We start from the raw sequence: 25,555 nt of genomic DNA, 5'->3' as shown, positions 1-25,555 counted from the left end.
TGTTTGTTCTATTTGTTGCTTTTGTTGCAGAACCTCCCGTCATTTGCTGCAGATAGAAACATCAGCTAATGGCCTGACATGTAGATGTAATGTAAATGCACTGGAGCTCAGTGTGGGTGGAGGATATTAGCCTTCATGATTTATGCCAACGGTCACCGTTTATCATATCCATTACAGGTTTTGCTGTTTCACCCCCACTGGGAGCGCAGAGAAAAGCTTTGGCACGGGCAGGACGCCATTAACCACCTCAAAGGTTTCGATTATGCAGAATGTTTGTTTGGGTTTGTCACCCAGCCACTTTCTCATTTGGGATGGGAGTTTGAGGCAGGAATTGGGGTTGGGGGGGCTATAAGTGTGGCTGCAGGAGCTATGGGTATGCGTGATAAAGAAAAAAAAGAGCGAGAAAATAAAAGAGTGATGCAGCCAACTGTCTGTCAGCGCTGTCCACTTGAGATGATTAATGGTCACAGGCTGTGATGGACAGAGCCAGAGAGAGGGAGGCTCCTGTTCAGTGAAATCACCAGTTAAGAAGGGAGGGGGTAAAGACAAGTGTTTTAGCTTCTTCTACTCCAGCCAGAAAACCTCACACGTTGCGGTCAGCAAAGCGTAGATCCATCCCAGTGTGACACTCCTAATGGGAAGTGTAGATTCAGCTTAAGAAGGACCACATGGTGTGCTATCGCTGCTTAAGGGTTATTTTAGGGGGAAATCCCTACATCTTAGATTCAGGCCTGTTAATAATAATAACGTAGTAAGCCGGACTTGTCTGTGTCGTTAAGTTGCAGTGAGCTTGATGGACCTAGAGAACGATATGTAGAATTAGAGGAAGGAGAAGGGGGGAAGGAAAGGGAGAAGGTAATGATTATAACGTAGATGTCTCAATTAGCTCCTGCTCCACAGTTAAACCCAGTGGCTGTGGCTCTGCTCTGTTTGTTCCTGTAAATCTTCACTGTGGCTGCCAGTAATGTTTTCAGGGTTCGTATAGCAGAATGGCACACATGGGCTTTTGTTTGACGAAGAATCAAAAGTGGAACAGGTCAGTCATTTATTGTCATGTCAGACAAGATAAAAAGGGAAGACCACTTACTATGATTTTGAAAAACCTCACCAAAAACAAATCAAAGTAGCTCATGTCTCTGTTTTTTCACATGATGAAAAAAATGTACATACTGTTAAACTGTATAATTTCTTGCATTATTTGTGGTGTGGGAAGAGTGGCCTCCCAGCAGGACATTAGAGGAAGTTCTCTAACTGTAACCCTGAGACCAAGAGCTCTGTCCACACCAATTACACCATGAATGGGCTCTGGGGGATCCATGTATGCATTATATTACTCCCCCGGTCAGCCTCGCACTGGCCCTCGTAACAGGCAGGCCCTCTGTACAAACACTGCACTACAATAGGAACATTCTCTGGCTCTTTGATATGGCCTCATTTTCCTTTAGTTAACACCCCTCAACTTCTGGAAAGTGGCAGCACCTGGTTGGTTTAACAACCAAAACACTGGGTATTGTGAGCATGTTTGTCCATTTTAGATTGATTTTCCTTTGAGTTTGACCTTTTGAACAGCCACTTTGCTTTTATATAATTAATGTAACGTGCAATTGGGTAATCATCATATTTCAACTAATCTTTTATATTCTTTTCCTCAATAAAATGCGTTTTTTTTTTTTTTTTTAGATACAGTTTCTAAGACACAAGACGCATGTTTTACATAGAAGGCAACAATAAAATGCAATTAGGAAATTACATTTTGTCCTTTCTTGTCTTTCTTTCTGTCTCCATCCCCTTCCTCCTCCCTTGCCACCACCCCATTCTCCTTCCCCCTCTGTTTATTGTGCTACAGTTACAACCACTGAAACTTGATAACACCATGGGGGATAGGGGCGGAGGGCAGTGCTGTGGCCTGCTTGGTGGGCTGGATTAAGGGGCCTCCTGTCCTACACGGGATGATTAATGATCTCCAAATAAGTGGGGGTCAACCTTTTTGATAGGGCAATACTGACCGACAGCAGACAAGGGAGTGACCGTCGCGTGTCTGTATGTGTGAAAAGGGCGAAAAGAGAGGATGAAGGATGAAGAGGCCAGACATGAAAACCATACTAGGAGACAGGGTGCCAGGGTGACAGCGGGGAGGATAAGGGAGGCAGCGGTCAGCTTGTGTAGAAACAAGGCCATGCTCTTTCATGTCCCTTTGAAAGCACTTTGTCAGTGGGCTAAAGATGACCAAGCTCTCCAACCAGACAGAAAAATAATCAGGCAAACGTAGTAAAAGACCAGTGCTGGCAGCAAAGGGCCCCTACTCTCAGGAAAGGGCGGGGACCCAAATGATACACAGATTCTAACCACTGCTTTCTAATCATTACCTCAAGACACCAGAAGAAGAGGCGAAACCATTCTTATTGGACCCATCCTCCCCTGCATTTGTGATCAAAGATTTTGCGGTTACTGTGTTGATATATTTGAGGGCTGAGATTATCTTTGCCTTTGGTAAACTCCACCCTTTGGCTGGCAAATTACAGCCCAGCTTTGGGGTATGAGCACATCTATGGTGGTTATGCTCTTCCTTCAAAACAAAAGGAAATAGTAGCTTTCCTGATGTTTTGTGTGTGGAGGTGTGTGTGTGTCTTGGGAGATGTTAGATTAAAATCTTTCAACTTTTTATTTTTTGTTTTTGTGCTTTTTACAACCCAGACCACTCTTTGTGTCTCTTCCTCTCTCTGTCTGTTCAACCCAACCCCCAATCCACACTGCCTCCCTGTTATTTCCTCTGTCATTTAGTCAGACTGTTCCACAGCCCTGCATTGCCACTGTGCTGTCCATCTTTAATTACGACCATACTGTACAGGGATTTGAGTCTCTAAGCTGCAGAGCTGGGAGATTCTTAATCACCAAGCTCATAAGTAAATGAGCAGGGAAGATGACGAGTGCCGGCCTCAAGGAGATTCATGGTTCCCAGCGAGGTCATTGGTCAGGGTAAAAATAACACTGGCTGCTCAGTTCACCATGCATCTTGTTTTGTCTTTAGTGGAATACATTTGCAAGTACCCTGAAAAGCACATGTACAAAAATAAGAGCATTCGGTAGTCATACAAGGAGTATGACGGGGCTGTTTTCAGAGCATATGACCCCAGAAAAGTTTAATATGACTTAAAACTGAAGCAGCAAGCATTGTTTCCCCGAAACAAGCATCTTTGTTATTCATAGACTTTCTCAAAGGCATAATCTAAAAACAGGCTGATAAGGCAAAAAGATATGTTGCTTTCAGGAAAAAATAGAACATTTTCCTGCATGAAATGCTTGATGGGGCAATGATGTATAGAAACTGAGTTACATAATTTAACAATTTTAATGAAAAAACATTGTATGTAGAGGACTGACAAAAGTTACACATAATAATTCTTAATTGATTCAGAAAGTATTAATTGATTTATTCATTGTAGATGTAGTGAGTCATACAAGTTAATCCAGGACGAAACATTTTTATAAATCAAGGAAAGTCCCATGACGATTTTTTTTCCTTTCCTTATTCCTATAAAAAACAGCTGCACCTTTTGTATGAAATTTTCCATTTTTTTGCACTCAAAATGATTTTTTGGTGGGAGCTATGTTAAGCTGTTTCCACATGAAGCTCCCAATCTTGTGCTATCTCTGGATATCTGCATGTCTTGCTTCTCCATCTGTGTCCTGTGTGTGCTCTTAAAGCAATGTTTCCTGGCCTCCACACCCCGTGATGGATGGTATGAAATGCATTACAGCCCCCAGAGGAGCCCTACACCAATACAATAGCCCTGAGCTCACTTCCAGAGCAGCTCTGCAGCAGTGTTGCATAAGCCACGCGGCAACGGAGATCTGAGTGCAATGGGGCCTAATGGAAAACAAGACGCTTGATTTGAGGGAAGAAATGGACATGAAGCATGTCATTGCCATTTTGTAGAGAGCATTTTAATTGATATACTTGGTTGTTTGGATACGTGGTTAGATAAAGATAGTGGTCAGTTGACAGGTTACTATAGATGAGTATACAAAGTTAAGTTTTCATCTCCTTCAACTAGGCTTGAGACCTAAACTCCACTGGGTGCCTTCTATCCAAGATGAGTCTGTTTGAGCTGATCTATGCCATTCTAGGCAAAGCATGCATTTCCACCGGGCGCGTTCGGTCTCAAAACCGGTTTCAAAAGTGTTCCAGAAGCAGCTCTCCACTCTGCTCAGCGGAGAATGTGTGCTGTCTATTTTTGACAGACAACGGGTCAATCTGCACAGAACAGATCACGCTAGACAGGAAGTCAGACACAGGAAAGGTGTAGAGAAGCTGGTAAATCTTCAAAATAGAAGACACTGTGCAGACTCGCAAATGAACATCAGCAAGAAACATGGACAAAAAAAAGAAACTATTCAACTGTGAAGCCTACTTGCCCATGGTAGAAGCACAAATATCAAGGAAAAATGAAGTCAGTGAAATCTGAGCAAGTCAAGAAAATCAGGAAGGCAAAATGCTCCACCTCTGAAATGTAATGTGTAGGATTTAGTGGCATCTAGCAGTTAAGTTGCAGATTGCAACCAACTGAATAACCTTTGCTTCATCCTCCCCTACGTTGGCTGCTAAAACTGCAGCGTTGTTGACTGTATGGAGGAGAACCCACTCCTGCTGTACATATGAAGAGTTCATTCTGAGGTACAAAAACAATTCCTATTTTCAGGTGATTTATACAGTAATGAAAACATACTTAGAAATATTTTATTCCTTTTCTGCTGTTATATCCCTTGAAATCCTACACACTAGATCTTTTAAGTCACTCGGCATTAGGAGCATCTGCAGAGTCCCTGAAAGGTAAATGAATGACCCACTGTCATGGATTTCTAAAGCCAAATGTTATTAGCATTGATGGGAGTTAAAATTTCCAAGATGAGTGCACATCCCCCACAATTTCATGGCCTGCTTCAACATATCCCTCTTTCTCCTCAGTGTATGGCAGCTGATGTCTCCTGTATTGATCAGTTTTGCTGGGCCCCAAATGGGGCTCGTCAGCTGATGGCTTTATCTGTCAATCCCGGTGTCCATTGATTGAAGCAGTTAGCTGCGTTACATAGCTTGCTGGAACGGAGCGGGAGAACCTCAATATTGCACCTGCCAGTGGAGACATCACTGCCACACACTTATCCTTTAAACCAGCAATACCCAGTGTGACCTGTGAACTGTCACCTGTGTGAACATAGATGACCTCATCCTCACTAGACAGATAGTGTAATTTCCAATTGTGAACTTTCATGTGTATATGTTCCATAGCCTCTCTCCCTTGCATTGTTTCTTTTACCTATAGTCTATAACCCTTAAAAAACAATGTTTTTTGTTTATTTGTCCTAAACATTATGGATGCCCTCATTCTCTGTCTCTCTCCGATGTGTTTTACCTGAGTTTCAAGCTACTCGAGTGGAAAAAGTGAAGACCCATAACCTATGCAGCTTTATCACAGGAATCTACAGTTGATGCCAAAGCCCCTCCTTCTATTATGCATACAACATACCATTGTTGCTGTGACATATACATTCTTGACATTTCTACAAAGATCAGAGATGGCTGTTTACAAGGCCAAGCTATTAGGTTACTTTTCCTTCAGTTGATCTTCCAGTCAGATGTAAATATAGAGCAGAGGTCATCCACTATATTTGTTCAAACTGTTTTAGATTTTAAATTGTGATGCAGTAACACATTAGCTGATTTACTTTGCCAGGACATGTTTTCTTGATGCAGGTTTGATGTTCAGTGTTTCATGTCTCCTGAAACTAATTTAAAAAGTCAATTCTGAAGAAGTATTTGGTAGCAATCAGAATTGCTACATGTTCAAATTTAGTTGACTGTACACCTTTTAATGTTTTCATGCTTGTTCTTGAGCAGCTCTGCTTGTGGATAGAAAACAACTTTTATTGACCTTTTCCTAACTGACTGTAACTCACAATACAGGCCTGTATCATCAGTGTTTATAACCACTGTATATGTCAACAAAGACTTTACTCCCCCTCCTCCAACAACCACACACTGTAAATCTCCTCTAGCTGTCTCATCACCCTTGTAGCTAAAGCTTGCTCAGAAATGACTTACAAAAAACAAACACTGAATTACAAACTACATTTAAGAATTACTCAAGATTCTTTCAGTGCAGTCACAATTACAGGTCTTTAAAGCCAGTTCAAACAAACAGGGGAGATCTACTGCAAATGGAGGGTAAGATAACAAAGGATGCATTTAAATACTCACAGCAGAACTGAGTAACCAAATTATGTCTGTAGCACAGCACATGGAAAACGTCTTTGAGCAGACATTTCCATATATTTTGTTAACTCTACACACTGTTTAGGTAGGTCTTAACAGCTGTTCGTGTCCAGAATTGGAAAAAAAAGAAAAAAACAAATTGTCAAGAAAAACATGTTTGTACTCTAAGAATGGGATCTCAGCACTGGCAACACAAAATTTTCAACAAAACAAGCTTTACAAGTATTATGCAAGAAGGGTGGAGAAACGTTGTTCACATACTAAATGCATGTCTCATGCATGAGCAATACAACAGGTTTGAGTGGAGGTGTACAGCCTGTAGTGCTGAAGACATGAAGTTATTAGAAAGGCACACTGTCCTAAGCTCAAGTGAACCCTTCATAGTCAGTCTTAACAATACAGTTAAACAGTGTTCTCAAAATTATTACTCAGTGGTTACATCTCATTTTTGTAGTGCTGTCAATCGATCAAAATATTTAATCGCGATTAATTGCATAAATGTCAGAGTTAACTCGCGATTAATCGCAATTTAATCGCACATTTTTATCTATTCTAAATGTCCTATTAATTATCATTTTAATGCTGTTACCAACATGGAAAAGTGGATAGGCTTGCTTTGTGCAAATGTTTTTTTATTGAAAACAACAATGTGTAGTGTTATATTTCACACTAACATTCTCACTTCGAGCAGTCATTCACATTTGAATGAATCAAATCTCACACAATTTAACACTGTCAATAAACAGATGACAAAAAAATAAATACTTGGTTACAAAAAAGCCCCTTCAACAACCCTTTCTAAGGGATCAAAACAGGGTGATACAAAATAAACTTACAAAGTGCACATCATTGTAAACTAGGACTCAGGCTATAGTGCATTTAAACCATGGCTTAAACTTTCCTTTCTTAAGTTTCCTTTGAACATACAAGCAGTCAGAATATACTGCTCTTCTGTTTATTCACCAGAGGCTTATCAACCCAGCCTCTTATTTCTCTCCAGAAAGAATGAACATGACTTGGCTATGGCTGCAGTAAGCTTGTTTTTAGTTGTGGTATCCATATGCCTCTGTCCAAACTTTGGTCTTGTCAGTCGACCCATCTGGCAACTTTTTGAAACTAAACTTTCTATTCAGAATCTTGTGTGCATCCATTTCAGCGTTTCGTGTTTGACATCCACCTACACTTTCACAGCTAGCAAGCAGGTGAGACCAAAACATGCGTGGGGCATGCCTATTGTTTTGTTTCCGGTTTACAATCGGATCCTGTAGTTTTTGTAACGTTACTAGCAGTGGCCACAGCTTATAAAGAACTCGCGCAATAAAAAAAATGATGCTGTTAAAATGGATTTGCGTTAACACCTTAATAACGCAATATTTTTGACAGCACTAGATTTTTGTATTGGGTCCGGAAAAAATCAAAATCATACTTAATTCTGTCTGAGACATATTGGTACAACTACATTTACTAGAAATTGCTGTAGAAATTGTGTGCTAGGGAAAATGAGACACATTCTGTATCTGAAAGCAAATTTTCCAGTGTAACATTAATGTGTGAACACGAAAATAAACCCATGTGACGCCTCTTGCATCTAAAAGACAAGCTTAGTGATTCTCCGGAATCTCTGGAGTTACCTCCTGCATCTGACCAGTGCACTGCTGCCGGCAGGGAATGACCAGCCTGGGAGCCGAGCAGGTTGATGGGAGGTGGAAATGAGTGGTGGAAATGTGTCTGGATAGGGGAGATGAGTAGCAGACATCTGTCAGATTGTCTTCAACCATCAAATGTCTCTTCATTTCTTCAATTATATCCATAACTTCTCCATGAATTTTTGTCACAAAATTGGAGTATTCCATGGCCTAAAATGACCCTGAATAACTATGCTACATAGGGGACCTCAGCCATCCTTCCCCACATTCATCTATCCATCCGTCCATCCATCCATCTCTTTGTCAGCTCCATATCAGTCGGTGTTGATTGGGGTCTAGTCAGTTGATCTGCTGCTTCTCTGGGGATCGAGGAGACTTGGGTTACAGTTGGAGAGGCCATCTCACTTTTCGCGCCATCCAACCTTTTCAATCCCCCTCCCCCTCTATTTCACCAGGTGACCCATCTTCATGACCCATGGAAAAGGAGTCATGTTTCTCTCTCTCTCTCTTCTCTCTCTCTCTCTCTCTCTCTCTCTCTCTCTCTCTCTCTCTCTCTCTATCTCTCGTCAAAAGATGAAGGCTGGACAAAACAATGAACAGTACTTTAACATCACATGTGACATTATCAGGCTTGTCAGTGCAGAGATTTGATGCCATATTGCACTTGACAAACTTCTTATCATGTAATTCAAGTTCTAGAAGTGTCATTATTTGCAGTCTGACAGCCTCCCCAGTGTGTGAACAGCACCCTGTGAGATTTACAGCTTCTGGCTGTTGTTTGGAGCGTTGCCAGTTTTGCAGTGTTTTACACCACTGGCTGAAGCAATTGACAGTGACCTTTAATATACTGACTGTCTGCCTGCTGTAGTAATTCTTAATAAGAAGCCACTCTCACTGTTTCCTGAGTAAATATAGCTTCAAGTGACTTATCCATCATTGCATGTTTGCTTTTTTCCCCCTTAGTATTTGTTCTTTTATTGAGACGGAAGAAATAGTGGGAGGAAGAGAAAAAAGACAAGGCTCTATGGTGGTGTATGCTCTTCCCAAAAAGATGAAATTTGTCCATTGCATTTGTCAGACTACACTGTAGGATACAGTTTTCCTCTTGTCATTGTTACTTTAATGTCATGTGTTTTACTAAGGGACACATGAATTGTGCTAATGTTAAAAAGCCAATAATATTATTGATCTGATCTGACATTTGAACAGATGCTTTGTCACTTAATTGCCCAGATGAATGCAGTACTTTGTGATATGTGAATCTGAAGCACTTTGGGACAGCTGTGGCTCAGGAGGTAGAGCAGGTCAGCCACCCATCAGGCCAGTGGTTCCATCCCTGGCTCCTCCTGTCTGCATGTTGAAGTGTCTTTGGGCAAGTTACTGAACCTCAAATTGCAATGCTGTGGCATCAGTGTGTGTGTGAATGTGTGAGTGTGGCATATGCTGTAAAGGGCTTTGAGTGGTCAAAGTAGACATGACCAGTGCTAAATAAATGCAGTCTCTTTACCATTTTCCTTACATCTGTTAATCCCTTTATTGCACTGTTGTTGGTATAGGCACATCATGCCATGGTGTGACTTGATCATGTCGTAGCACATTGTCTTAATTGTTCTGTAGATGGACACAAGTGACCTCACAGGGCCAAATGTTGTTTATTCTGTCGTTTTGAATTTAAACTCACAGGCCAAGAAAGAGACTGTTTGCCTCGTTATTTGTGTTCCGTATCATTATGGTTAAATACAGTTGGTAGAAGATTTGTCACTATTTCTTACTCTGTCATGTCTTTCTTCTCTCCCTTTGTCTCACTGCCTTTCTCCCTCTGTCAATTCACATTAATTGCACTTTATTGACATGACAGGAATGAAACCTACACAGCCAACACTACAGAGCATATCGACCCACATGCTCCATCATGGACTTTATTAGACTACTGTCCCACTCTTTCTATCTCTCTGTCCATGTGTCTACCAGCTGTGGCTTTAGCTTCGTGCTTAGAATAGCAATGTATCTGTAGTGTAACGTTACATTTAACTTCCCTTATGTGGAGAGTGCATATCTTAACACTTGATATGAATTGGTCCGTCGTGCAAGCGGTGGCTCTGCCTGGACTAAAGATAGCAAATTCCATACACTCAAGGCTTTTTTACCTTTTATGTCCCTGTCCGTGCATTAAAAATAAAACAAACATGTCGTACAGCAGTGTCCTGACAATATGCTGCCACGATGTATGAACATATAAACTAAACAGCCAGGGGCTGCCCGACATAAAGTAAACTCCTAGCATGTGGAGTCCAGACACTTGTCTCTCCTGTCAGTGTCTTTCTGTCCTGTGTTAATGAAGGGTTAAGGCTGTTCTGTGTTGATACTCCCTTAAAATCATGCAACATTTTTCAAACTATGGATGCAAGGTGGTGAAGTTACCTCAGGATGGCTCCGAAGAACATATTTGGGTGTATCACCTAAATCTAAATCCTTTTATCTAAAAGGATGCTGCTCTACAAAATGTAATATTACACAAAGTACAACAAACGGTGGGGCATGTAAACAGTTTGAGCACTTGATTCATTTTACGCCTTCAAATAATGTATATTCTTGACATGTTTTAGTTCAGAAAGCATTGAGAGTGGTTTGAGATGCTTTGGCATCAGAGTTTCTTATTAATACCTCACAGAGAGTGAGATGTAGCCCTGGTTGGGTCTAATCTGGTATGTAGATATGGTGGTTGAGATAGGAGGGGGGAGGAAGAGGAGGAGGGCGAGGAAGGTGTTGGTTGTGGGCTGGAGTGCTTTGAAAGGACTCAGACACTGCCATGAGGCCAGGGGCTGTTTGTGTTGGCTGACACCTTCCTTACAGCAGTAATCCAGTCTTTCTCCAGCTGGCTAGCTACTACACCTCCCCCTTCCTTTTTTCCTTCCTTTCATTTATCCTTCCTTCCTTCTTCCCTTCCCTCCTAAAGGCACCACCTCTTAATGCCTTTTTTCTTTTCTTTCTCACACTTGGTTTTTTTCTGCTCGTCTCTCTCTCCTCTTCTATCCACCCTGCTCTTTTCTGAGTTTTACTGTCTTATGCTCTCTTTGTATTAGCATTCATGTCTCTCATCCGAGTCCAAAAAAGTGGAATAATCAAGCAGAATAATCAGTTCAATTGATCACCAGAATTAAAGCAACCAAAAACCATGCGATGATGTGATGTGTCCTCTCCTTTTCCCTCTCTCATTTTTTTTTACTGTAGATGGAAGTGAAACCTCACACCAGCCAATGCTTATTCAGTGAAAAATTAATTTTCTGTGTGTCGTCCGCTGGACGGCTGTCACTCTGTCACTTAATTATTTAAAAAATGCCCATCATGTGAAGTCAGCAATATGGAATTTACCACTACTGGCGTCAGGGGCACCCAATTGATTTATTATAGAGGCCCTTTAATGCGAACAGCTGTTTCCTACTAAAAATAGGTCAGGGGTCAGATAAAATGACCTTGTTCTTTTCTCTTTTTTTCTCCTCTCATTCAGATAGAAAGCTGGATGTAAGGTCAGGAGTGATAATGTTTGATTCAGATCGACAGTCTGTCTTTGTCACAGTCTGTTTGTTTTGCTCAATGCATAGGGCCAGTATTAGTGATTATTATAAATTGCGTATGGTCTGATCAATGCCTCCAGCCTCTGATATGACAGCTAAAAGGCTTTTTACTTGATTACCTATTTAACTGTATAATTAAGTTTGCAAAAATGTTTTTTTAGTGTTATTATAATTTTTTTATTATTATTATTATTATCATTCCATTATCTGTGCAGTGAGGGATTTATTTCCCCATGCAGAGAAATCATCACAGGCATGAAACTAATCAAATATAAGAGATGTAGATTAACTGCACAACAATATCAGCTATATCACCTAATATCAAACACTCTCCAAATGTGTTATCCCTGAAAGGCCTGTACTTGTCAAACCCTTTTACTCCTCTGTCTGTCTCTATATCCCTTATCATCTGAAGTCTAGCCGTTTGAAGACTAGCCGTGTGGCTCTTGTGTGCCCTGTGGAAGTTGGAGGAAAGACTTAGGGAGTGGTTCAGGGGCCCTCAGCCGCGGCACTTCCCACCAGAGTGACCTCTGACCCCTGGTGCCATTAATCACTAGGCTCCTGATGGCCCTGTCCCTGGGGGAAAATCAGTCCGGGGCAAAGGATGATGGGAGGTGAAGCCTGCAGCCAATTACAGATTGGCTCAGAGAAGCCGAGTGGACAAATCGGGACTTTACAGAGAGATGAAATACCCAATAGTTGCCTTCTTGAGGCCTGCATGGCCTAATGCCATGAAGTGTACAGTATCGTATTGTTGCCGATCATGATATTTCAGATAAGCAATGAGGCTGAAATGTGGAATAATTTTAACAGTAGAATACAGAGTATGTTAAGGAGACTGTGAGACAGAGGACTAATGCTGTTGTGATCAAAAGAGATGTTTTGGACTGGCCTAATTAAGCCTGTTAGAGCTAAATGTCTGCAGGGTTGGAAATGGAGCAGATGGTGAACTCCAAAGGCAGGCGGCACACTGAGTCTCTCAAATTAGGGAACTCTCTGGCTAACTGGCCAAGTGTTGCTAATGTGGTTTTTGGTCAATTACAGTATTATCAAAGGTGCTTTCCCGGCACCTTCATATGGGGTCGGGCCATGTCGAAATGTGAAACCTGGCCGATGTCAAGTGTTGACTAATTAATGCCGTTTTAGGTTTCAAACCATCTCTGGTTCACTTAAGATGTTTTTTATCTTTTTGGTTTTCTCTCACATACACACTCCACACACTCTGCTGCTGTCCTGTATGAAATCTGCCCTGTCTGTTGTTCAGCTGGTTTTGTGTGGTCATGTCCTCTGAAAATAGTTCCTTGTAAATACGTTAAATCTGATCTGATTCGACAGCAGATACTAATAAAGGAGTGGATAAAAGCATAGGTGTGAATTAAAGCTGAACTAACTGCTGGCCTGTCACTATGGGGCCAGTGCCGTTGTGTCTCATTTGTTGTGCTCTCATTGTTCACATTCGGGCCAGTATGAAAACATGGCTTCCTGCTGACCTGCAGTTTAATTCACACATCAATAACCCCTGGCTGATCTCTGACCCCTCTAGTTGTACTAATTGTTTGATGCAGGATTGATGTCCAACGCTGCATTAAATAACAGAGGAGTTGCTGGCAGCTAAGCATTCCTGGTGCTTTGATCGAGTGCATGTTCTGGAAATGTTGCAACTGCCCAGAGATTTAATGAAAGGTCTGCCATCTACAGTACTTTTAGTCTATTATGTCTCCTCAGAATAAGGTTTATTTTCTTTTCAGGCTGATAAATATGTGATAAACAAATCAGAGAAAGGGGCCTTTTAAAAACCGTTAACTTACCCGCAGTCGTCTATAATGTTATTACAATACTGGTTGTAATTTATGTACACACCTATTTACTTGTAAGTGTATTGTTACAACTGATTTTGAAAAGACTTATCAATACATGTCTAAAATGAAATAACTCCAGTTTGAAAATAGCTACCACTTACTATTAAAATTAAAAAAAAACAATGAATGTGCATTTGGAAGAATGAATGCTAGTTTATTTATTGGAATGCCTAATGAAAGTACAGACCTGACATTTAATGGAGACTTACAAAGTTAAATGCTAAATAATTGTTGCTCTCCTCTCAGTCTGTACACAGCTAATCCAAATGATCTCTAAGGGAAGCTGGCATCTTGGCAAACGTTCTTTTGTTTTGCTAATTGTTAATTGGCTCTGGAGCTGAGATACTCTGCAGCTTTAACAAGCTGAACAATATTAGCCACATACAGTATGCTGTGGTGCTGTGGTTACATTCATTTTACAGAGAGGGAGGGGATCTTTCAGGCACAATATATTTATAGGGCTGTACTTATTGTATAAGTCTCCTTTTTTTTTTTTAATTTAAATTCAAATCTATTTTCTACTTCATTGCTTCATTAAGTGCTCCAATGTCATCTGATGCAGTCAAATGCAATCATATTAAAAGTCCAATCTTGATTTACATGAATGGAGGTGAACATTATAAACTTATGACAAAGTTGGATTTTTTTTTTTTTTTTTTTTTTTTTGACGGTACGTTGTATTAGATTCAACTGGATTGTAAAGGTGTATCTAACATGCTGGTTCCACTATGCATTTTGTAGTCCTGCTTATATTTCTGCCTTGTATGTGTTATCCTGACAGCCTGTGATTACTTGCAGGTCTGTGTTTGAATGTATAGGCTCTGGCAATAGGTTTCTATTCTCTTTTGCTGGCAACCCATAAAAATTTTTTACTCAAGACTGTGGTGGCAAACAATTATTGTTCAATATTGTAGCCTTATTGGCTGTAGACCTATATTAATAGAATTCTCTCTCATCCTTTTAGAGTGATTTTCAGTGAACACAACAGTAGAGAAAGCTACACCACCACCATCACAACCAGTATTAAGTGGTGCATTTAGGGGGTCAGAGCTATACACAGAGCCATGCCCTGGCAGTGCTGCCGCACCTTCCTGATCTCCGCACTTATGTAGGTCCATGTGTTCACCTAGGCCCCTTGCACATGGCTTTAAGACATGTTGCTAACTTAAGAAAATGAATCAGGGCTAATCTTCATGGCCTAATCACACTGCTATTTTACAAAGTCATTAATGAGTCTGATTCCAGGTTAAGAGCAGCCTGTAGAGGGGCTGAAGGATTGGCTGGCATTAGCTGTGAGGGCAAATCTGTACGACTCCCCTGAACTGGGCCCGACAGCACTAACAGCAGAGGGGTGTGGATTTACTTAGTACAATCCTCTAAATAAGCTTCATTATAGTGGCCTATCCAGGAGCCCCCCACCCACCACTGCCCATGGATTAGCAGGTCGTCACAATCCCCAGTCCCCTCCTCCTGCTCCATGCTTACACTGTTGCACATTGCACTTTTTGATTCTGCTGCATACTGTGAACCTCCCCCTCCTCCCCGCTCGTTGTGCCCCCCCCCCCCCCCCCCCGCCTCCTCCCCACACGCTCCCTGCAAGCTTCACTGCAGATAAGCTGTTGACAAGATTAATGCATCTGTATCAAAAGTCCAGAGCTGCTTTGCTTTGTGTTGTTTGCGAATCTCCTTTTCCAGGTCAAGCCAGATTACATTAACTGGGCTAATATGTTTTCAAGCCAAATTTAACAGGCGTGCAGGCAACAGGCCCGCCATCCTTGTCTTATCAGCATCCTGACAGCGCTTAGATCAGCATCTAGAGGTCACAAAATCATGCTAGGTTTCAGCATTGATTGGTAAATAAATTAATGCATAATGTGGAATTCAGCCTGCCTTGTCATTTTCACCGTAGCAGCTTTGAATGTTTCAGCAGGGATGCACACAAGAGAAACTGTCAGCATTATGGCTTTCATTCCCGTTGGGAATGTCCATGTTAAAAATGTATGCACATCGGATACACAAATGCACAAAGCATTCATTGTGTGTCATTCACCAAATCCGATTGAGATGTATGATTTGTAATGTATTGATTTATTTTATGGTGCTCCTCTCCTCCATAGGAACCCCAGTCAATCGTATCCCCATCATGGCCAAGCAGGTTTTGGATCTGTACATGCTGTACAAGCTGGTGACAGAGAAGGGAGGCCTGGTGGAAGTTATCAACAAGAAAATATGGAGAGAAATCACAAAGGGACTCAACCTGCCTACCTCCATCACCAGTGCAGCTTTCACCCTGCGCACACAGTAAGTTTTTGTATCTGTGTAACAAAATAATCAGCAAAATTAATTTCCCTGACTTTAGAGCTATAAATGGACTGTTTACACCCACCTACCCAGCCTGTCTCATGTTAATCTTATGTAAACTGATTTGATTTACTGGAACTAAATAAAGAAGCTCACGTGTGCGACTTCTCAGCTGGAAACAAACATCGTCTTTATGCCATGAAATATTGCTTTTATGAGGAAATGGTATGAGTGCGGATGTCAATATTAACCCATGCCTGTGTGTTTATCCACATGCAAGTTTGTTTCCTCCACTGGGCCACCTTCCCTCTTCACATTCAATCCCTCCGTCCATTACATCACACATAGAGTCCATTGATTCTCATAGATTTATTGACATGATTTGGGTCAGAGTTCACAATGGCTAAGGTAGGGTTTGACTGACAGCTTTTATGGCAAGCCTCGACTAAAATTCTCATTCCCTTGATGGAAATCCTTCAGTGGATCTAACACCTCTCCACCCTGTCCACTAGTAGGGTAGCCTAATGAACCTTTATGTATTTTTAATGTTGTGTAGCATTGCTCCGCTAGCTCTAGATAATAGACAGTGCTCTTAGCTTCGTATTGATCCTCGGTGCTTCTAGTCCACCATTATGAAGTCAGCGTGTACATGTTATTATGGGATGGAAAAAATGCCAGGGCTGTGACTGTGCATACTATATTCAACATGCATAATTTTCATTTTGGCCATGTGCATGCATGTCACCAGGTGTCAGACAGGGTTTTTACGTGTGTGATTCTGCATGAGCAGCTTCAGATGGGCGCAGAATCACTGACAGTAGTGTTGGGGATAAAAGCTGAGTGGTAGACTGTTTGGAAAGGTTTGTCAAATTTGCACCTTCAGGAAAAACTGTGACAATGAACTGTCGTCTCACCTTTGGTCAAACTGCTCTGACAACAACCGAAATAAATTATCATCAGGATGCCGCATCTTACATCACTGATTCACTGATAAGACAACCTTGATTTAAGTTTACGATTGAGTAGAAGAGAAATCTGACTACAAATCGGTTGACTGCAATCAGGTTTTACAGCAACCCGTTCACTGCAGTACATGTGAACGCATTCTCAGATTTCTACCTTTACTATATTTTGAATGTAAATTCAATAGCTCTTCAACTTTAAAAACATTTTCAAGTCAGAGATTACTGTGCTTGGATTGAAACTGACAGACAGTAAAATGTTGAGAATTAAAACGATATGACAGGTTTCATGCTAAAACATTATCAAGGATTTGATTTTGATTCCAATGTAACTGGTTGTGGTTCATGTTTTTTGCAGTCATTCGAGTTGGATTAAGCTGACAGTTCTCAATAATGATGCTAATAATAATGCCATGTGAATGTGTCTTTGCTGATCTGATGTATTGTTTTGTGTATGTGTGTATTTTCCTCTTAAGGTACATGAAATACCTGTACCCATATGAGTGTGAGAGGAAAGGCCTCAGCTCCCCAGGTGAGCTTCAGGCTGCCATCGACAGTAACCGACGTGAGGGTCGTCGTCCGAGCTACAGCAGCAGCCTCTTCCGCTTCTCTCCCTCTCCCAGCACAGCTCCCCACATCCTCTCACCTCCCAAGATGCACCTTTCAGCTCTGGGGGCAGGGGCCTCAGTGGCCCTCAACGGCCTGCAGGCCTCACCAGGACCCTCTCTGAAGAAAGGTAGGATCCAAACAGTCAACAACCAGATGCATAATCAGACCTTTTTGTGTACAACACTCAAGTTTATGTCAAATGAAACTGGTCATTTGTTTTTACTTTAAGAACAAGTAACCTTAGTACTTTCACAATTCTTCTGCACACACACATAGCTTCATGACAGCATACAGAGTAGGCTTATTTTTACTCCACAAATAGAAATGTGGGGAAAACAAGTTTACCTTCTAAAGCAAGCCTACCTGCAAGTAAACAGACAGCTCCCGCATGCATGTGTGTGACTTTGATAGGTGAAGAAGGGTGTTGCTGGAAAAAAATAAGCATATATGCTCAGAAGCCTTTCTCTGGTTTGATGGTGGTTATATTAAACTGGGTAAATGTTTACTTCAGAGAATGTAGCCTCTGGACACTGGCAGGATTTAACTGGAGTGTTTCAGCTATGGATGTGCTGAGACTTGTGCTTGAAGTATTTCAAGGGAAATACTGCCCTCTGTCGCAAGTCAGAAAAATTACAACCAGTCGTAGCAGTGGATAAACACAGATACAGCTCAAGTTAACTTTTTTCAGATTACAAAGAAATTATATGTAGGCCCTGACTGCAGACCAACTTTGTTTTCATCGTTTTGTCACGTGTCTGTATCTGTACGAGAGTCGTTGTTTGCATGTATACATGCAGGAATGTTGGTGTGAGACAGTGCTATCACATTTGTGTATTACATTCTCACAAGAAGTCCATTCCTTCCCACCGCTGTATCCCGCCATGAGTGTGTGTGTGTGGATTTTTAGTGTTTTTATATGACTTTGTGAGGGTGTGCATGCCTGGATGGGTGTGTAGTCCATCCAGGTGGTTAAGAGTTGTGTGTCAACCAATTTTGCCTCAGGCTGCTGAGAGTCCTCATCTTTACTGCTGATTAATAACATGGTTCCCACGCTGGGGGGACACTTTATGAACTTTGAAGTCCTTGGTCCACATCAGTGGGATCTTGTAGATACCTGTCATTACCCTGCTGTCTTCCCTAATGTGTCTTTGTCTTGGCTGGAATATGACTCTGCTGTGGACCTTGACAGTATCCATAGTTATGTGTTCATGTAGGAAAGCATGTGGTTTGACTCTTTTTTTTTTTTTTTTTAAATTTTGTTGTTTAATTAGAGGTTTTTAAAGTGGATTTCTGGTAACCAGCTAGAGTTTTTGAAGGAGTTTCACAGGGGACCATCAGCTTAATAAAGAATGGTGTCACTTTATGAGAAATAATACGAAGAAGAGTGTTTGAAGGATAATTTGGGAAAATGCAAATTAAACCAACCCTCCATTTCACTGTCTCTCAGATGACCTGACCCCCTCCATCATGGCGGCAAGACCCTCTATGGCGCTGGCCCTGGGTCAGCAGCAGGTTGCAGGTTTGGCAAGAGCTGCCACACTGGAGCAGCTGAGAGAAAAGCTGGAGACCGGCGGAGGAGAGGGACCAGAGAGGAAGATGGCCCGCTTGGCTGAAGAGCAGCAGCGGCTGATGCAGCAGGCTTTCCAACACAACCTGCTGGCCATGGCTTCCCAGATGCCCATGAACCTACGCTTGGGAGCCCCCACCATCACCACCAGAGGTCAGTGCTACCAAGTTTGTCTGAATACTGTTAGAGGAACCTGGACATAATGCAAATTCAGTGCATTTCCATACAGTGAAAAGGGGGACTTTGGACAAGTATGGACAAGTTGTGTATTTGTTTGTCACATTTATTAATTAACAGTATTCCACAAACGTTAATGAACAAAGTAACAGTAATGGCCACTGTTCATTAAATGACCTACTGAAAAATAGTCTGACAGTCTGATCAACCAGCGAACCTTGTATGTTAAAGTATTCAGCCCTTTGAGATCAGTGTTTAGTTGAGTCCAGTTGGTAGCAATTTGGCAGCAGATGTATTTCTGTGCCCACCATTTCTGGATAAGAACATCTAAATGTATTAATGTTGGGATTTTTGAGGGAAAGCATGTCAAATGAGTGTGGCAGAAAATGCTCAGTGCACTGTTTCTGTTCCTTCAGATGAGAAGCAGCAGGACATGTCTCTCAGCATCTCAACCAATGGAAATGCCAGCATCACTGTCTCAGTGGAGGTCAATGGCACAATCTACTCAGGTTTGTATGGGGGAGGGTTATTAAATATTGCATAATCCTTGATACAATCCTTAATAATGTGGTAAATCGTTAACCTAACCCTATCCCTTACCCTAAATTTGTCGGATTGATGACATACATCCTCCACCCCCTCTTATTTTTATTTGTCAGGTTATTTGTCATTTTCTGTGCCTAAAAATGTAACCTTTACCCATGCAGTGATAAAGACGCCTCCCATTTTCCTACAGGAACCCTGTTTGCCCAGAAGTCTGGAGGGGCCCCTGGGCCTGCTGTGTCAGCTGTTGCTGCTTCTTCAGCCTCCCCTGCTGGAACCAGCACCAGCTATGGCTTCTCTGCCTCTGCACCCCTGGCTCAGACCCTCAGCCCCACGTCCTCCTCCTCCTCCAAGGGTCCCGGCTCGGCTGAGCCGACCCCCAGCGGGTCACCCTAACTCAGGCTGCCCTATGTACCTGTTCCCCAGGCCTCTCTTCCACCGGGGGGCCCAGCAAGAATATACAGTAGATTGAGAAACCGATATGAATAACAAAGTGTTGCACAACAAATACCTCATCAACCCTGTCAACCTCTTGGCTGTCCAATCATGAACACAGAGCCCAAGAATATTATGACAACACGTGCCCAAACGCACAGCTATGCATTTTATTCTACATACAAACACATGCATACACTACACTACAAACACACACACACACACGCAATTATACATACAAAGACACAATCTACACACACATGCATTTGTTAATCCTAATATACATGCTAAACACAATCAGCTCAGCCAAAACCCACTGACAGGTGTCGTCACAACTGAACTTGAAAAGTTTTATCTTAGGACATTTTGTTTGTTTGTTGCCATTTTGTTGTCTTCTTGATTTTGTGTTTTAGAAATGATTTTATTTTTAGTTTTTCTCTTTTACATACCTCAAATCAAGTAACCTGCAGTGGTGTCTTTACCTCAGGAGCTGTAGTATTTTTAACCTGAATCAACTTTATTTTTGTATTTTTTTTTGACCTAGTTGCAATCAGGGGAAGTCAGGTAACTCTCACCAGTGGAACCTCATGTACAGAGCACCCACCTCAGTGACAGGCCTCCAACCCAGGCTGCTCAGGTTTCTTAAACATGCTGTAGACTCTTGCTGAATTCAAACTGGTGAATGGTCAGATGCTGTAGATCAGCACATTAAAAACCTAATTACACAATCATCAACTCATGTGAAGTCCATTAGAATGGTCGGAGGGTTAGAGACGTACACAAACCTCCCAAAGATGGACGAGATTTCACCGGACTGTAAACTCTCACTAGCAATGCACAGGATTTTTATGTCCACCTAAAATTCAACTTATTGCAGGCTGTCTTTAAACATGTAGCGCACAAAGTTAGGGGAAAAACAACTTCAATCCACCCACAGCAAGCCTAGCAGACCCTGAGCCCACTTCTCCGACCCGCCTTCTGTCTATGATACAGAGAAGGTAGTAAAGAATCAGGTTTGAGTCTGTTGTCCCCTATTTTGCTCATGCATCCTTCCTCCAGCTGCAGCCACAGAGCTGAAAGTCAGTCTGACGGCGTCTTCGTCAATGCATAGTTCTCAGACCTCACACTGGCCTCTCTGCTCTGGAGGGCATCTCTCTCAGGAAACAATGTGACAACTGCAAGGAATCACTGTTAATTTAAAGAAGAAAAGAAAGGATTCATACCTGAAGAATGCATAACTCTACATGACTGTTCAAGAATACCTCATCAGACTCTCCCAAAAGGAGAGCTACACTACATACCTCATACGGCTGAGAAGCCATCGAGACTTGACGCCCCGACCCAAGATGGAAATCCTCCCGGAACTCAAACTGACATGAACATACTGACACACTGCTGGTGGGTTTTGGGGACAAACAGAACTGGGATGGGCTTGCTATCTCTCTCCTGCATTTACTTGTAGAACTTGTGTTATGCTTGCTTCTTTCTTTTAAATTTTTTTTTTTTTGGGGGTGGGGGGGGGTGGGGGGGGTTCCTCAAGTTGTTGTCTGAGAAGAGTGATATATCTGCATTTTTTTCAGGGAAGGGGAAAAGAGTAATTGGTTCCTCACTGACACGTGTAAATTAGGATTGTTAACAGGTTTCAAGGTTGCAGGGGTCAAAAAATTTCAAAACAAACGACCATGTTAACCTTAAATTGACTGTGTATACCTGAATCACAATTACACGTCTTATTTCACGACAGTGGCAAAATGATATGCATGTGTACAATCATGTGACCAGTGTTGTAACACCTTAATCTTCTGGCTCTTGTAAGCCTCTGGTTATTGCACAGCTAGATACCAAAGACTAGCCAGGTCGCTTCTTTTGATTGATCCCTCCTACAATCCTGCCCACACCTGCTGTTGGTGCACAGCAAGGCAGTTCCAGGCCTATTTTGGATTGCAAAAAAGAATGCATCCAAGCTCATTGCATCAGATTTTTTTGTCCTAAAGCAAGTGAAAATATTTTTAGGTGAGGTGAATTCCCTTGTTTCACATTTTTCAGCATGACTTGATTATAGGAAAGTTACAATGGAAATAAGTCAATTTAAAATTGGATTTAAATTTCATGACATGTACAGTTGGACATTTTTCTTAGTAGATATTTAAGTCTTGTTATCCAGAATCCAGTGGCCCCAGTTGCTGTGGCTTTACCGAGTTGTCTCCCTAATTTAATCTTTTACACTTATGGGCTCTTGGGGCTGGTTGTTAACACAACGCTCAGTGTGGAAGCAGGCCCCCTTAGTTTGGCCCTTTAACAAAAGCACCCTCTTCCTGATAATCCAGGAACAGATGGATTATCCCTCTGATTGTAAGGTATTTTTCTCCCTTTAAAGTGAATTTTTAGCATTTTGAAATACCACAAAGGATGAAAATGAATTTTCTAGCTTTATCTGTGTTGAATGTGAGGCATTTTAACTGTTTAGAAACCTCTTTAAAACCAGTGTGATCTGAGGTGGGCAGCCTTTGTGCTTTTATTCGACTGTATTTTAGCCATTAAGTGTCAGGTTTTGAGGACGTTTTGCAGTGTAGATCCCAGCTGAGGCTTTGAGGACGGTGCCGAATGTCCTTTTGGTATACCCTTCAGAACCCTGTATGACACATAATTGTATTTTATAAAGATGAGAACTGTAGATGCTGCCTTAAAGTAGTTGCTGGTGAAATCCCAGTGCAGGTTTCACAGCTGACTGGGAAAATGTCTTTCCCTCCAAACCTAATCCTTTGGAGAGTAATCACTTCTTTTTTTGGTAAGCAATTCAATCAGATGTTAAGACACCAGTTGTCTTTCATGCTGTTGAGTTAACAACTGAGTTTTGCTATTTATTTCTGTTTTTCCTTTGTCCTGGTGGACCTTGTTTTTAGTAACAACTGAGTTTAATTATTCAGGCCGTGTTGCTAAAACAGTTTCCTGCTTCGAAGTCCAAGCTTTCTGTTTCATCTGCTTTGTCTAAGCAGTGACTGTTTAATAGTGTAGCTTCACTGCCTTTGTGTGTGTGTGTGTGTGTGTGTGTGTGTGTGTGTGTGTGTGTGTGTGTGTGTGTGTGTGCGTGCGTGCGTGCGTGCGTGCGTGCGTGCGTGCGTGCGTGCGTGCGCGCGTGTACAGGCGTGCAGGCAAGCAGGTTCAGTTCATACAGTATGCATTTGCAGTTGCAGTTCTACCACGTGGGGTGGTACCATGTCTACATACACTGTAATACCATTAAGAATACTGCAGGTGGAGCCACTGACACATCTATTGTGTCGTTGGAGGGAGGCATTTGCTTACACACTAGTTTTGATGAAATCTTTTCAAATCTTTACTTCTATGTGGACATTTCCTTCTAACATTAGTCTCCATTCTGTTAACTGGGAACTGCCCCCCACCCTCAGTCATTTAGGGAGAACGTGTTGAGGGTTGGTCATCACAGTATATATGATGTACTGTTCCTGTGTGTGTGTGTGTGTGTGTGTGTGTGTGTGTGTGTGTGTGTGTGTGTGTGTGTGTGTGTGTGTGTGTGTGTGTGTGTGTGTGTGTGTGTGTGTGTGTGTGTGTGTCTTTAGAGACCGCCCCTACCTCGTCATACCACAATACCTCAGGGCAGTGGGCTGCAGTCACTGTTGCGTTTGATGTTAAAGCTCCGTTGAGGGACGAGTACTGACGAAAGCTGTGGTCACTTCGCTGAATGCTACTTTGGTTTTGGTGTTGCATTTTTGTATTTTTGTCGTCAGTAACTGCAGGCAAGGTCTCGTCGCTCAGGAAGATGTGAAGTTGGAAGTCTGCAGAACCCTTTGTCTCTCAGATGATTTTGGAGTTAATTCAGTTTTAATTTGTTTAAAAATTAACCTGATCTGTGTAAAAACAGGCGCATATGCAAGTGGTTATTGAATACCTCATTTATCAATTTTATGTTGTTTTTGGCTTGTACAATGCTCCGTATATTAATTCAGCTGTGGGGTTTGTGCATATTTTTGTACTGTTATTATTATTATGGACATGATAATAATGATATTACTGATATTATAGTTTTCTCTTTGATTAAAGCAAACAAAAAATAGGACAAAACACATGAATGCTTGTAAAAACTGGTTTGTGCTGATTGTATTTAAGAGGAGCACTTTTCCAAAGTGGTTTTCACACATTCAGTTTTGTTCATTAGTAATATAAAGATATGGTTCTCAGGGCTTTAAACTTGTATGTCATGATAAAGTTTTACTTTGTATCTTATTTCCATGTGTGCTTGTTTCATTTCTTCTGAAGTGTCACAGGGCCTCTCGTATCACCAGATATGTTGCTTGCAAATGTGTGATTCACACCCATTTCTGTTTATCTAATGTTTCTGCTTCTCTGCAACATTAAGATTAGAAGCTCGGTGAAACACCAACAAACATTTTCAAGTGGATTTCCAGTAAGGTGACCCAAATACAATAATTTCCCCTTTGCGAACACTCCATACAGACATTTCTGTGTCACAGGTTCAGCAAATTCCCTCTCAAGAATCTCACCTCAATGCTCAATTATTGAAATCTATCTTCAGAAATTCCACAGGCACATCACCCCAGGCTTTATATGAGTCACTGTGGGTTTTCTGACAAGTACTCCTGACATTTCACACGTGGGCTTGATGTGACAGCTTCCCCCCACACACAGTCACACTGAAATGAGTTTCAAGAACTAAACTGCAGGAAGGAAACAAATTTGCATTTATATGAAAAAGGAACAATGCACATGGACAGATGTCTGATTTAAAATATGTTCTTCATTTACAAAAATAAATTCAGAATTGCAAAGCTCAATATTAATATACACAAAAATGAAACATTACAGATCATTTAACATCCGTACCAAACATGACCATGTAATAGTTTACATAGCATTACATTCATCAAAAACAAACACTGACATAGATTGCATTTGGTCAGACAGCCTCTCCAGCTAAACAAGAATGACCGCTGTCAATGGCAACATGTGTAACTTGGACACATCTGGAAAATCTCTACTACCGTGAGCAGCATTCACCCCAGCTGTTTTGGGGTAGAGGCAAAAATCTGAGATAAAGCCAATAAAACCGAAGCAGTGAGCAAGGCTAAATACCGCTAAAGATTAGTGAGAAAATCTCCTTTTTTTAGCTTTGCTGTGTAATTTGGGTGAACCCACCCGGAGAAATAGATGAAAAGAGATTCTAAATATCCAGTTTTCAGTGCAACACTGAAGTTTTGTCATTATATTGCTTGATTAATTATTCTGAGGGACAATGGGATGGTGATTTTCATTTTTGCCCACTTTTTCCTCTATAGTTGCAATTACCATTGATCACGTTCAAACTGGTCACCCAACCTTTCTGATATGATTTTCTCAAAACCAAACAGTCCAGAATGTAACTTGTTAAAGGAACAATCAGTGAGAATTGGCCACCTGTTGAAGGTCACTCCAAACAAATGGGGGCAGCATGTCCCCCAAGTAACTGCTAACTGCTGCTCACTAGTCTTCGTTGTAGCTATCCTTGGCTCTACTAGCTTCTGTTAGCTAGTTAGCCATGCAGCTACTGGCCCTATTAGCTCACTGAGTATGCCCGACAGACAGCTCAGAGCA

The 25,555-nt window shown here is 41.6% G+C and overlaps 1 protein-coding gene across 1 annotated transcript in view; it reads left to right on the top strand.

Moving 5' to 3' along the window:
• Positions 1-21,415, top strand: part of LOC139331692 (AT-rich interactive domain-containing protein 3B-like) — a 51,656-nt gene extending 30,241 nt beyond the window's left edge. Inside the window, exons 5-9 of the mRNA XM_070963325.1 lie at positions 15,469-15,652; positions 17,091-17,350; positions 18,671-18,943; positions 19,384-19,476; positions 19,704-21,415. Coding sequence (XP_070819426.1) covers positions 15,469-15,652; positions 17,091-17,350; positions 18,671-18,943; positions 19,384-19,476; positions 19,704-19,906 — 1,013 coding nt within the window. The 3' untranslated portion in view covers positions 19,907-21,415. The remainder of the gene's footprint in view (positions 1-15,468; positions 15,653-17,090; positions 17,351-18,670; positions 18,944-19,383; positions 19,477-19,703) is intronic.
• Positions 21,416-25,555: the final 4,140 nt, after the last annotated feature.

This window comes from Chaetodon trifascialis, chromosome 1 (genome assembly GCF_039877785.1).
Source record: "Chaetodon trifascialis isolate fChaTrf1 chromosome 1, fChaTrf1.hap1, whole genome shotgun sequence".
Classification (NCBI taxonomy): domain Eukaryota; kingdom Metazoa; phylum Chordata; class Actinopteri; order Chaetodontiformes; family Chaetodontidae; genus Chaetodon; species Chaetodon trifascialis.
The sequence above is the reverse complement of the archived record's forward strand: the minus strand, read 5'-3'. Positions and strand labels throughout refer to the sequence as shown.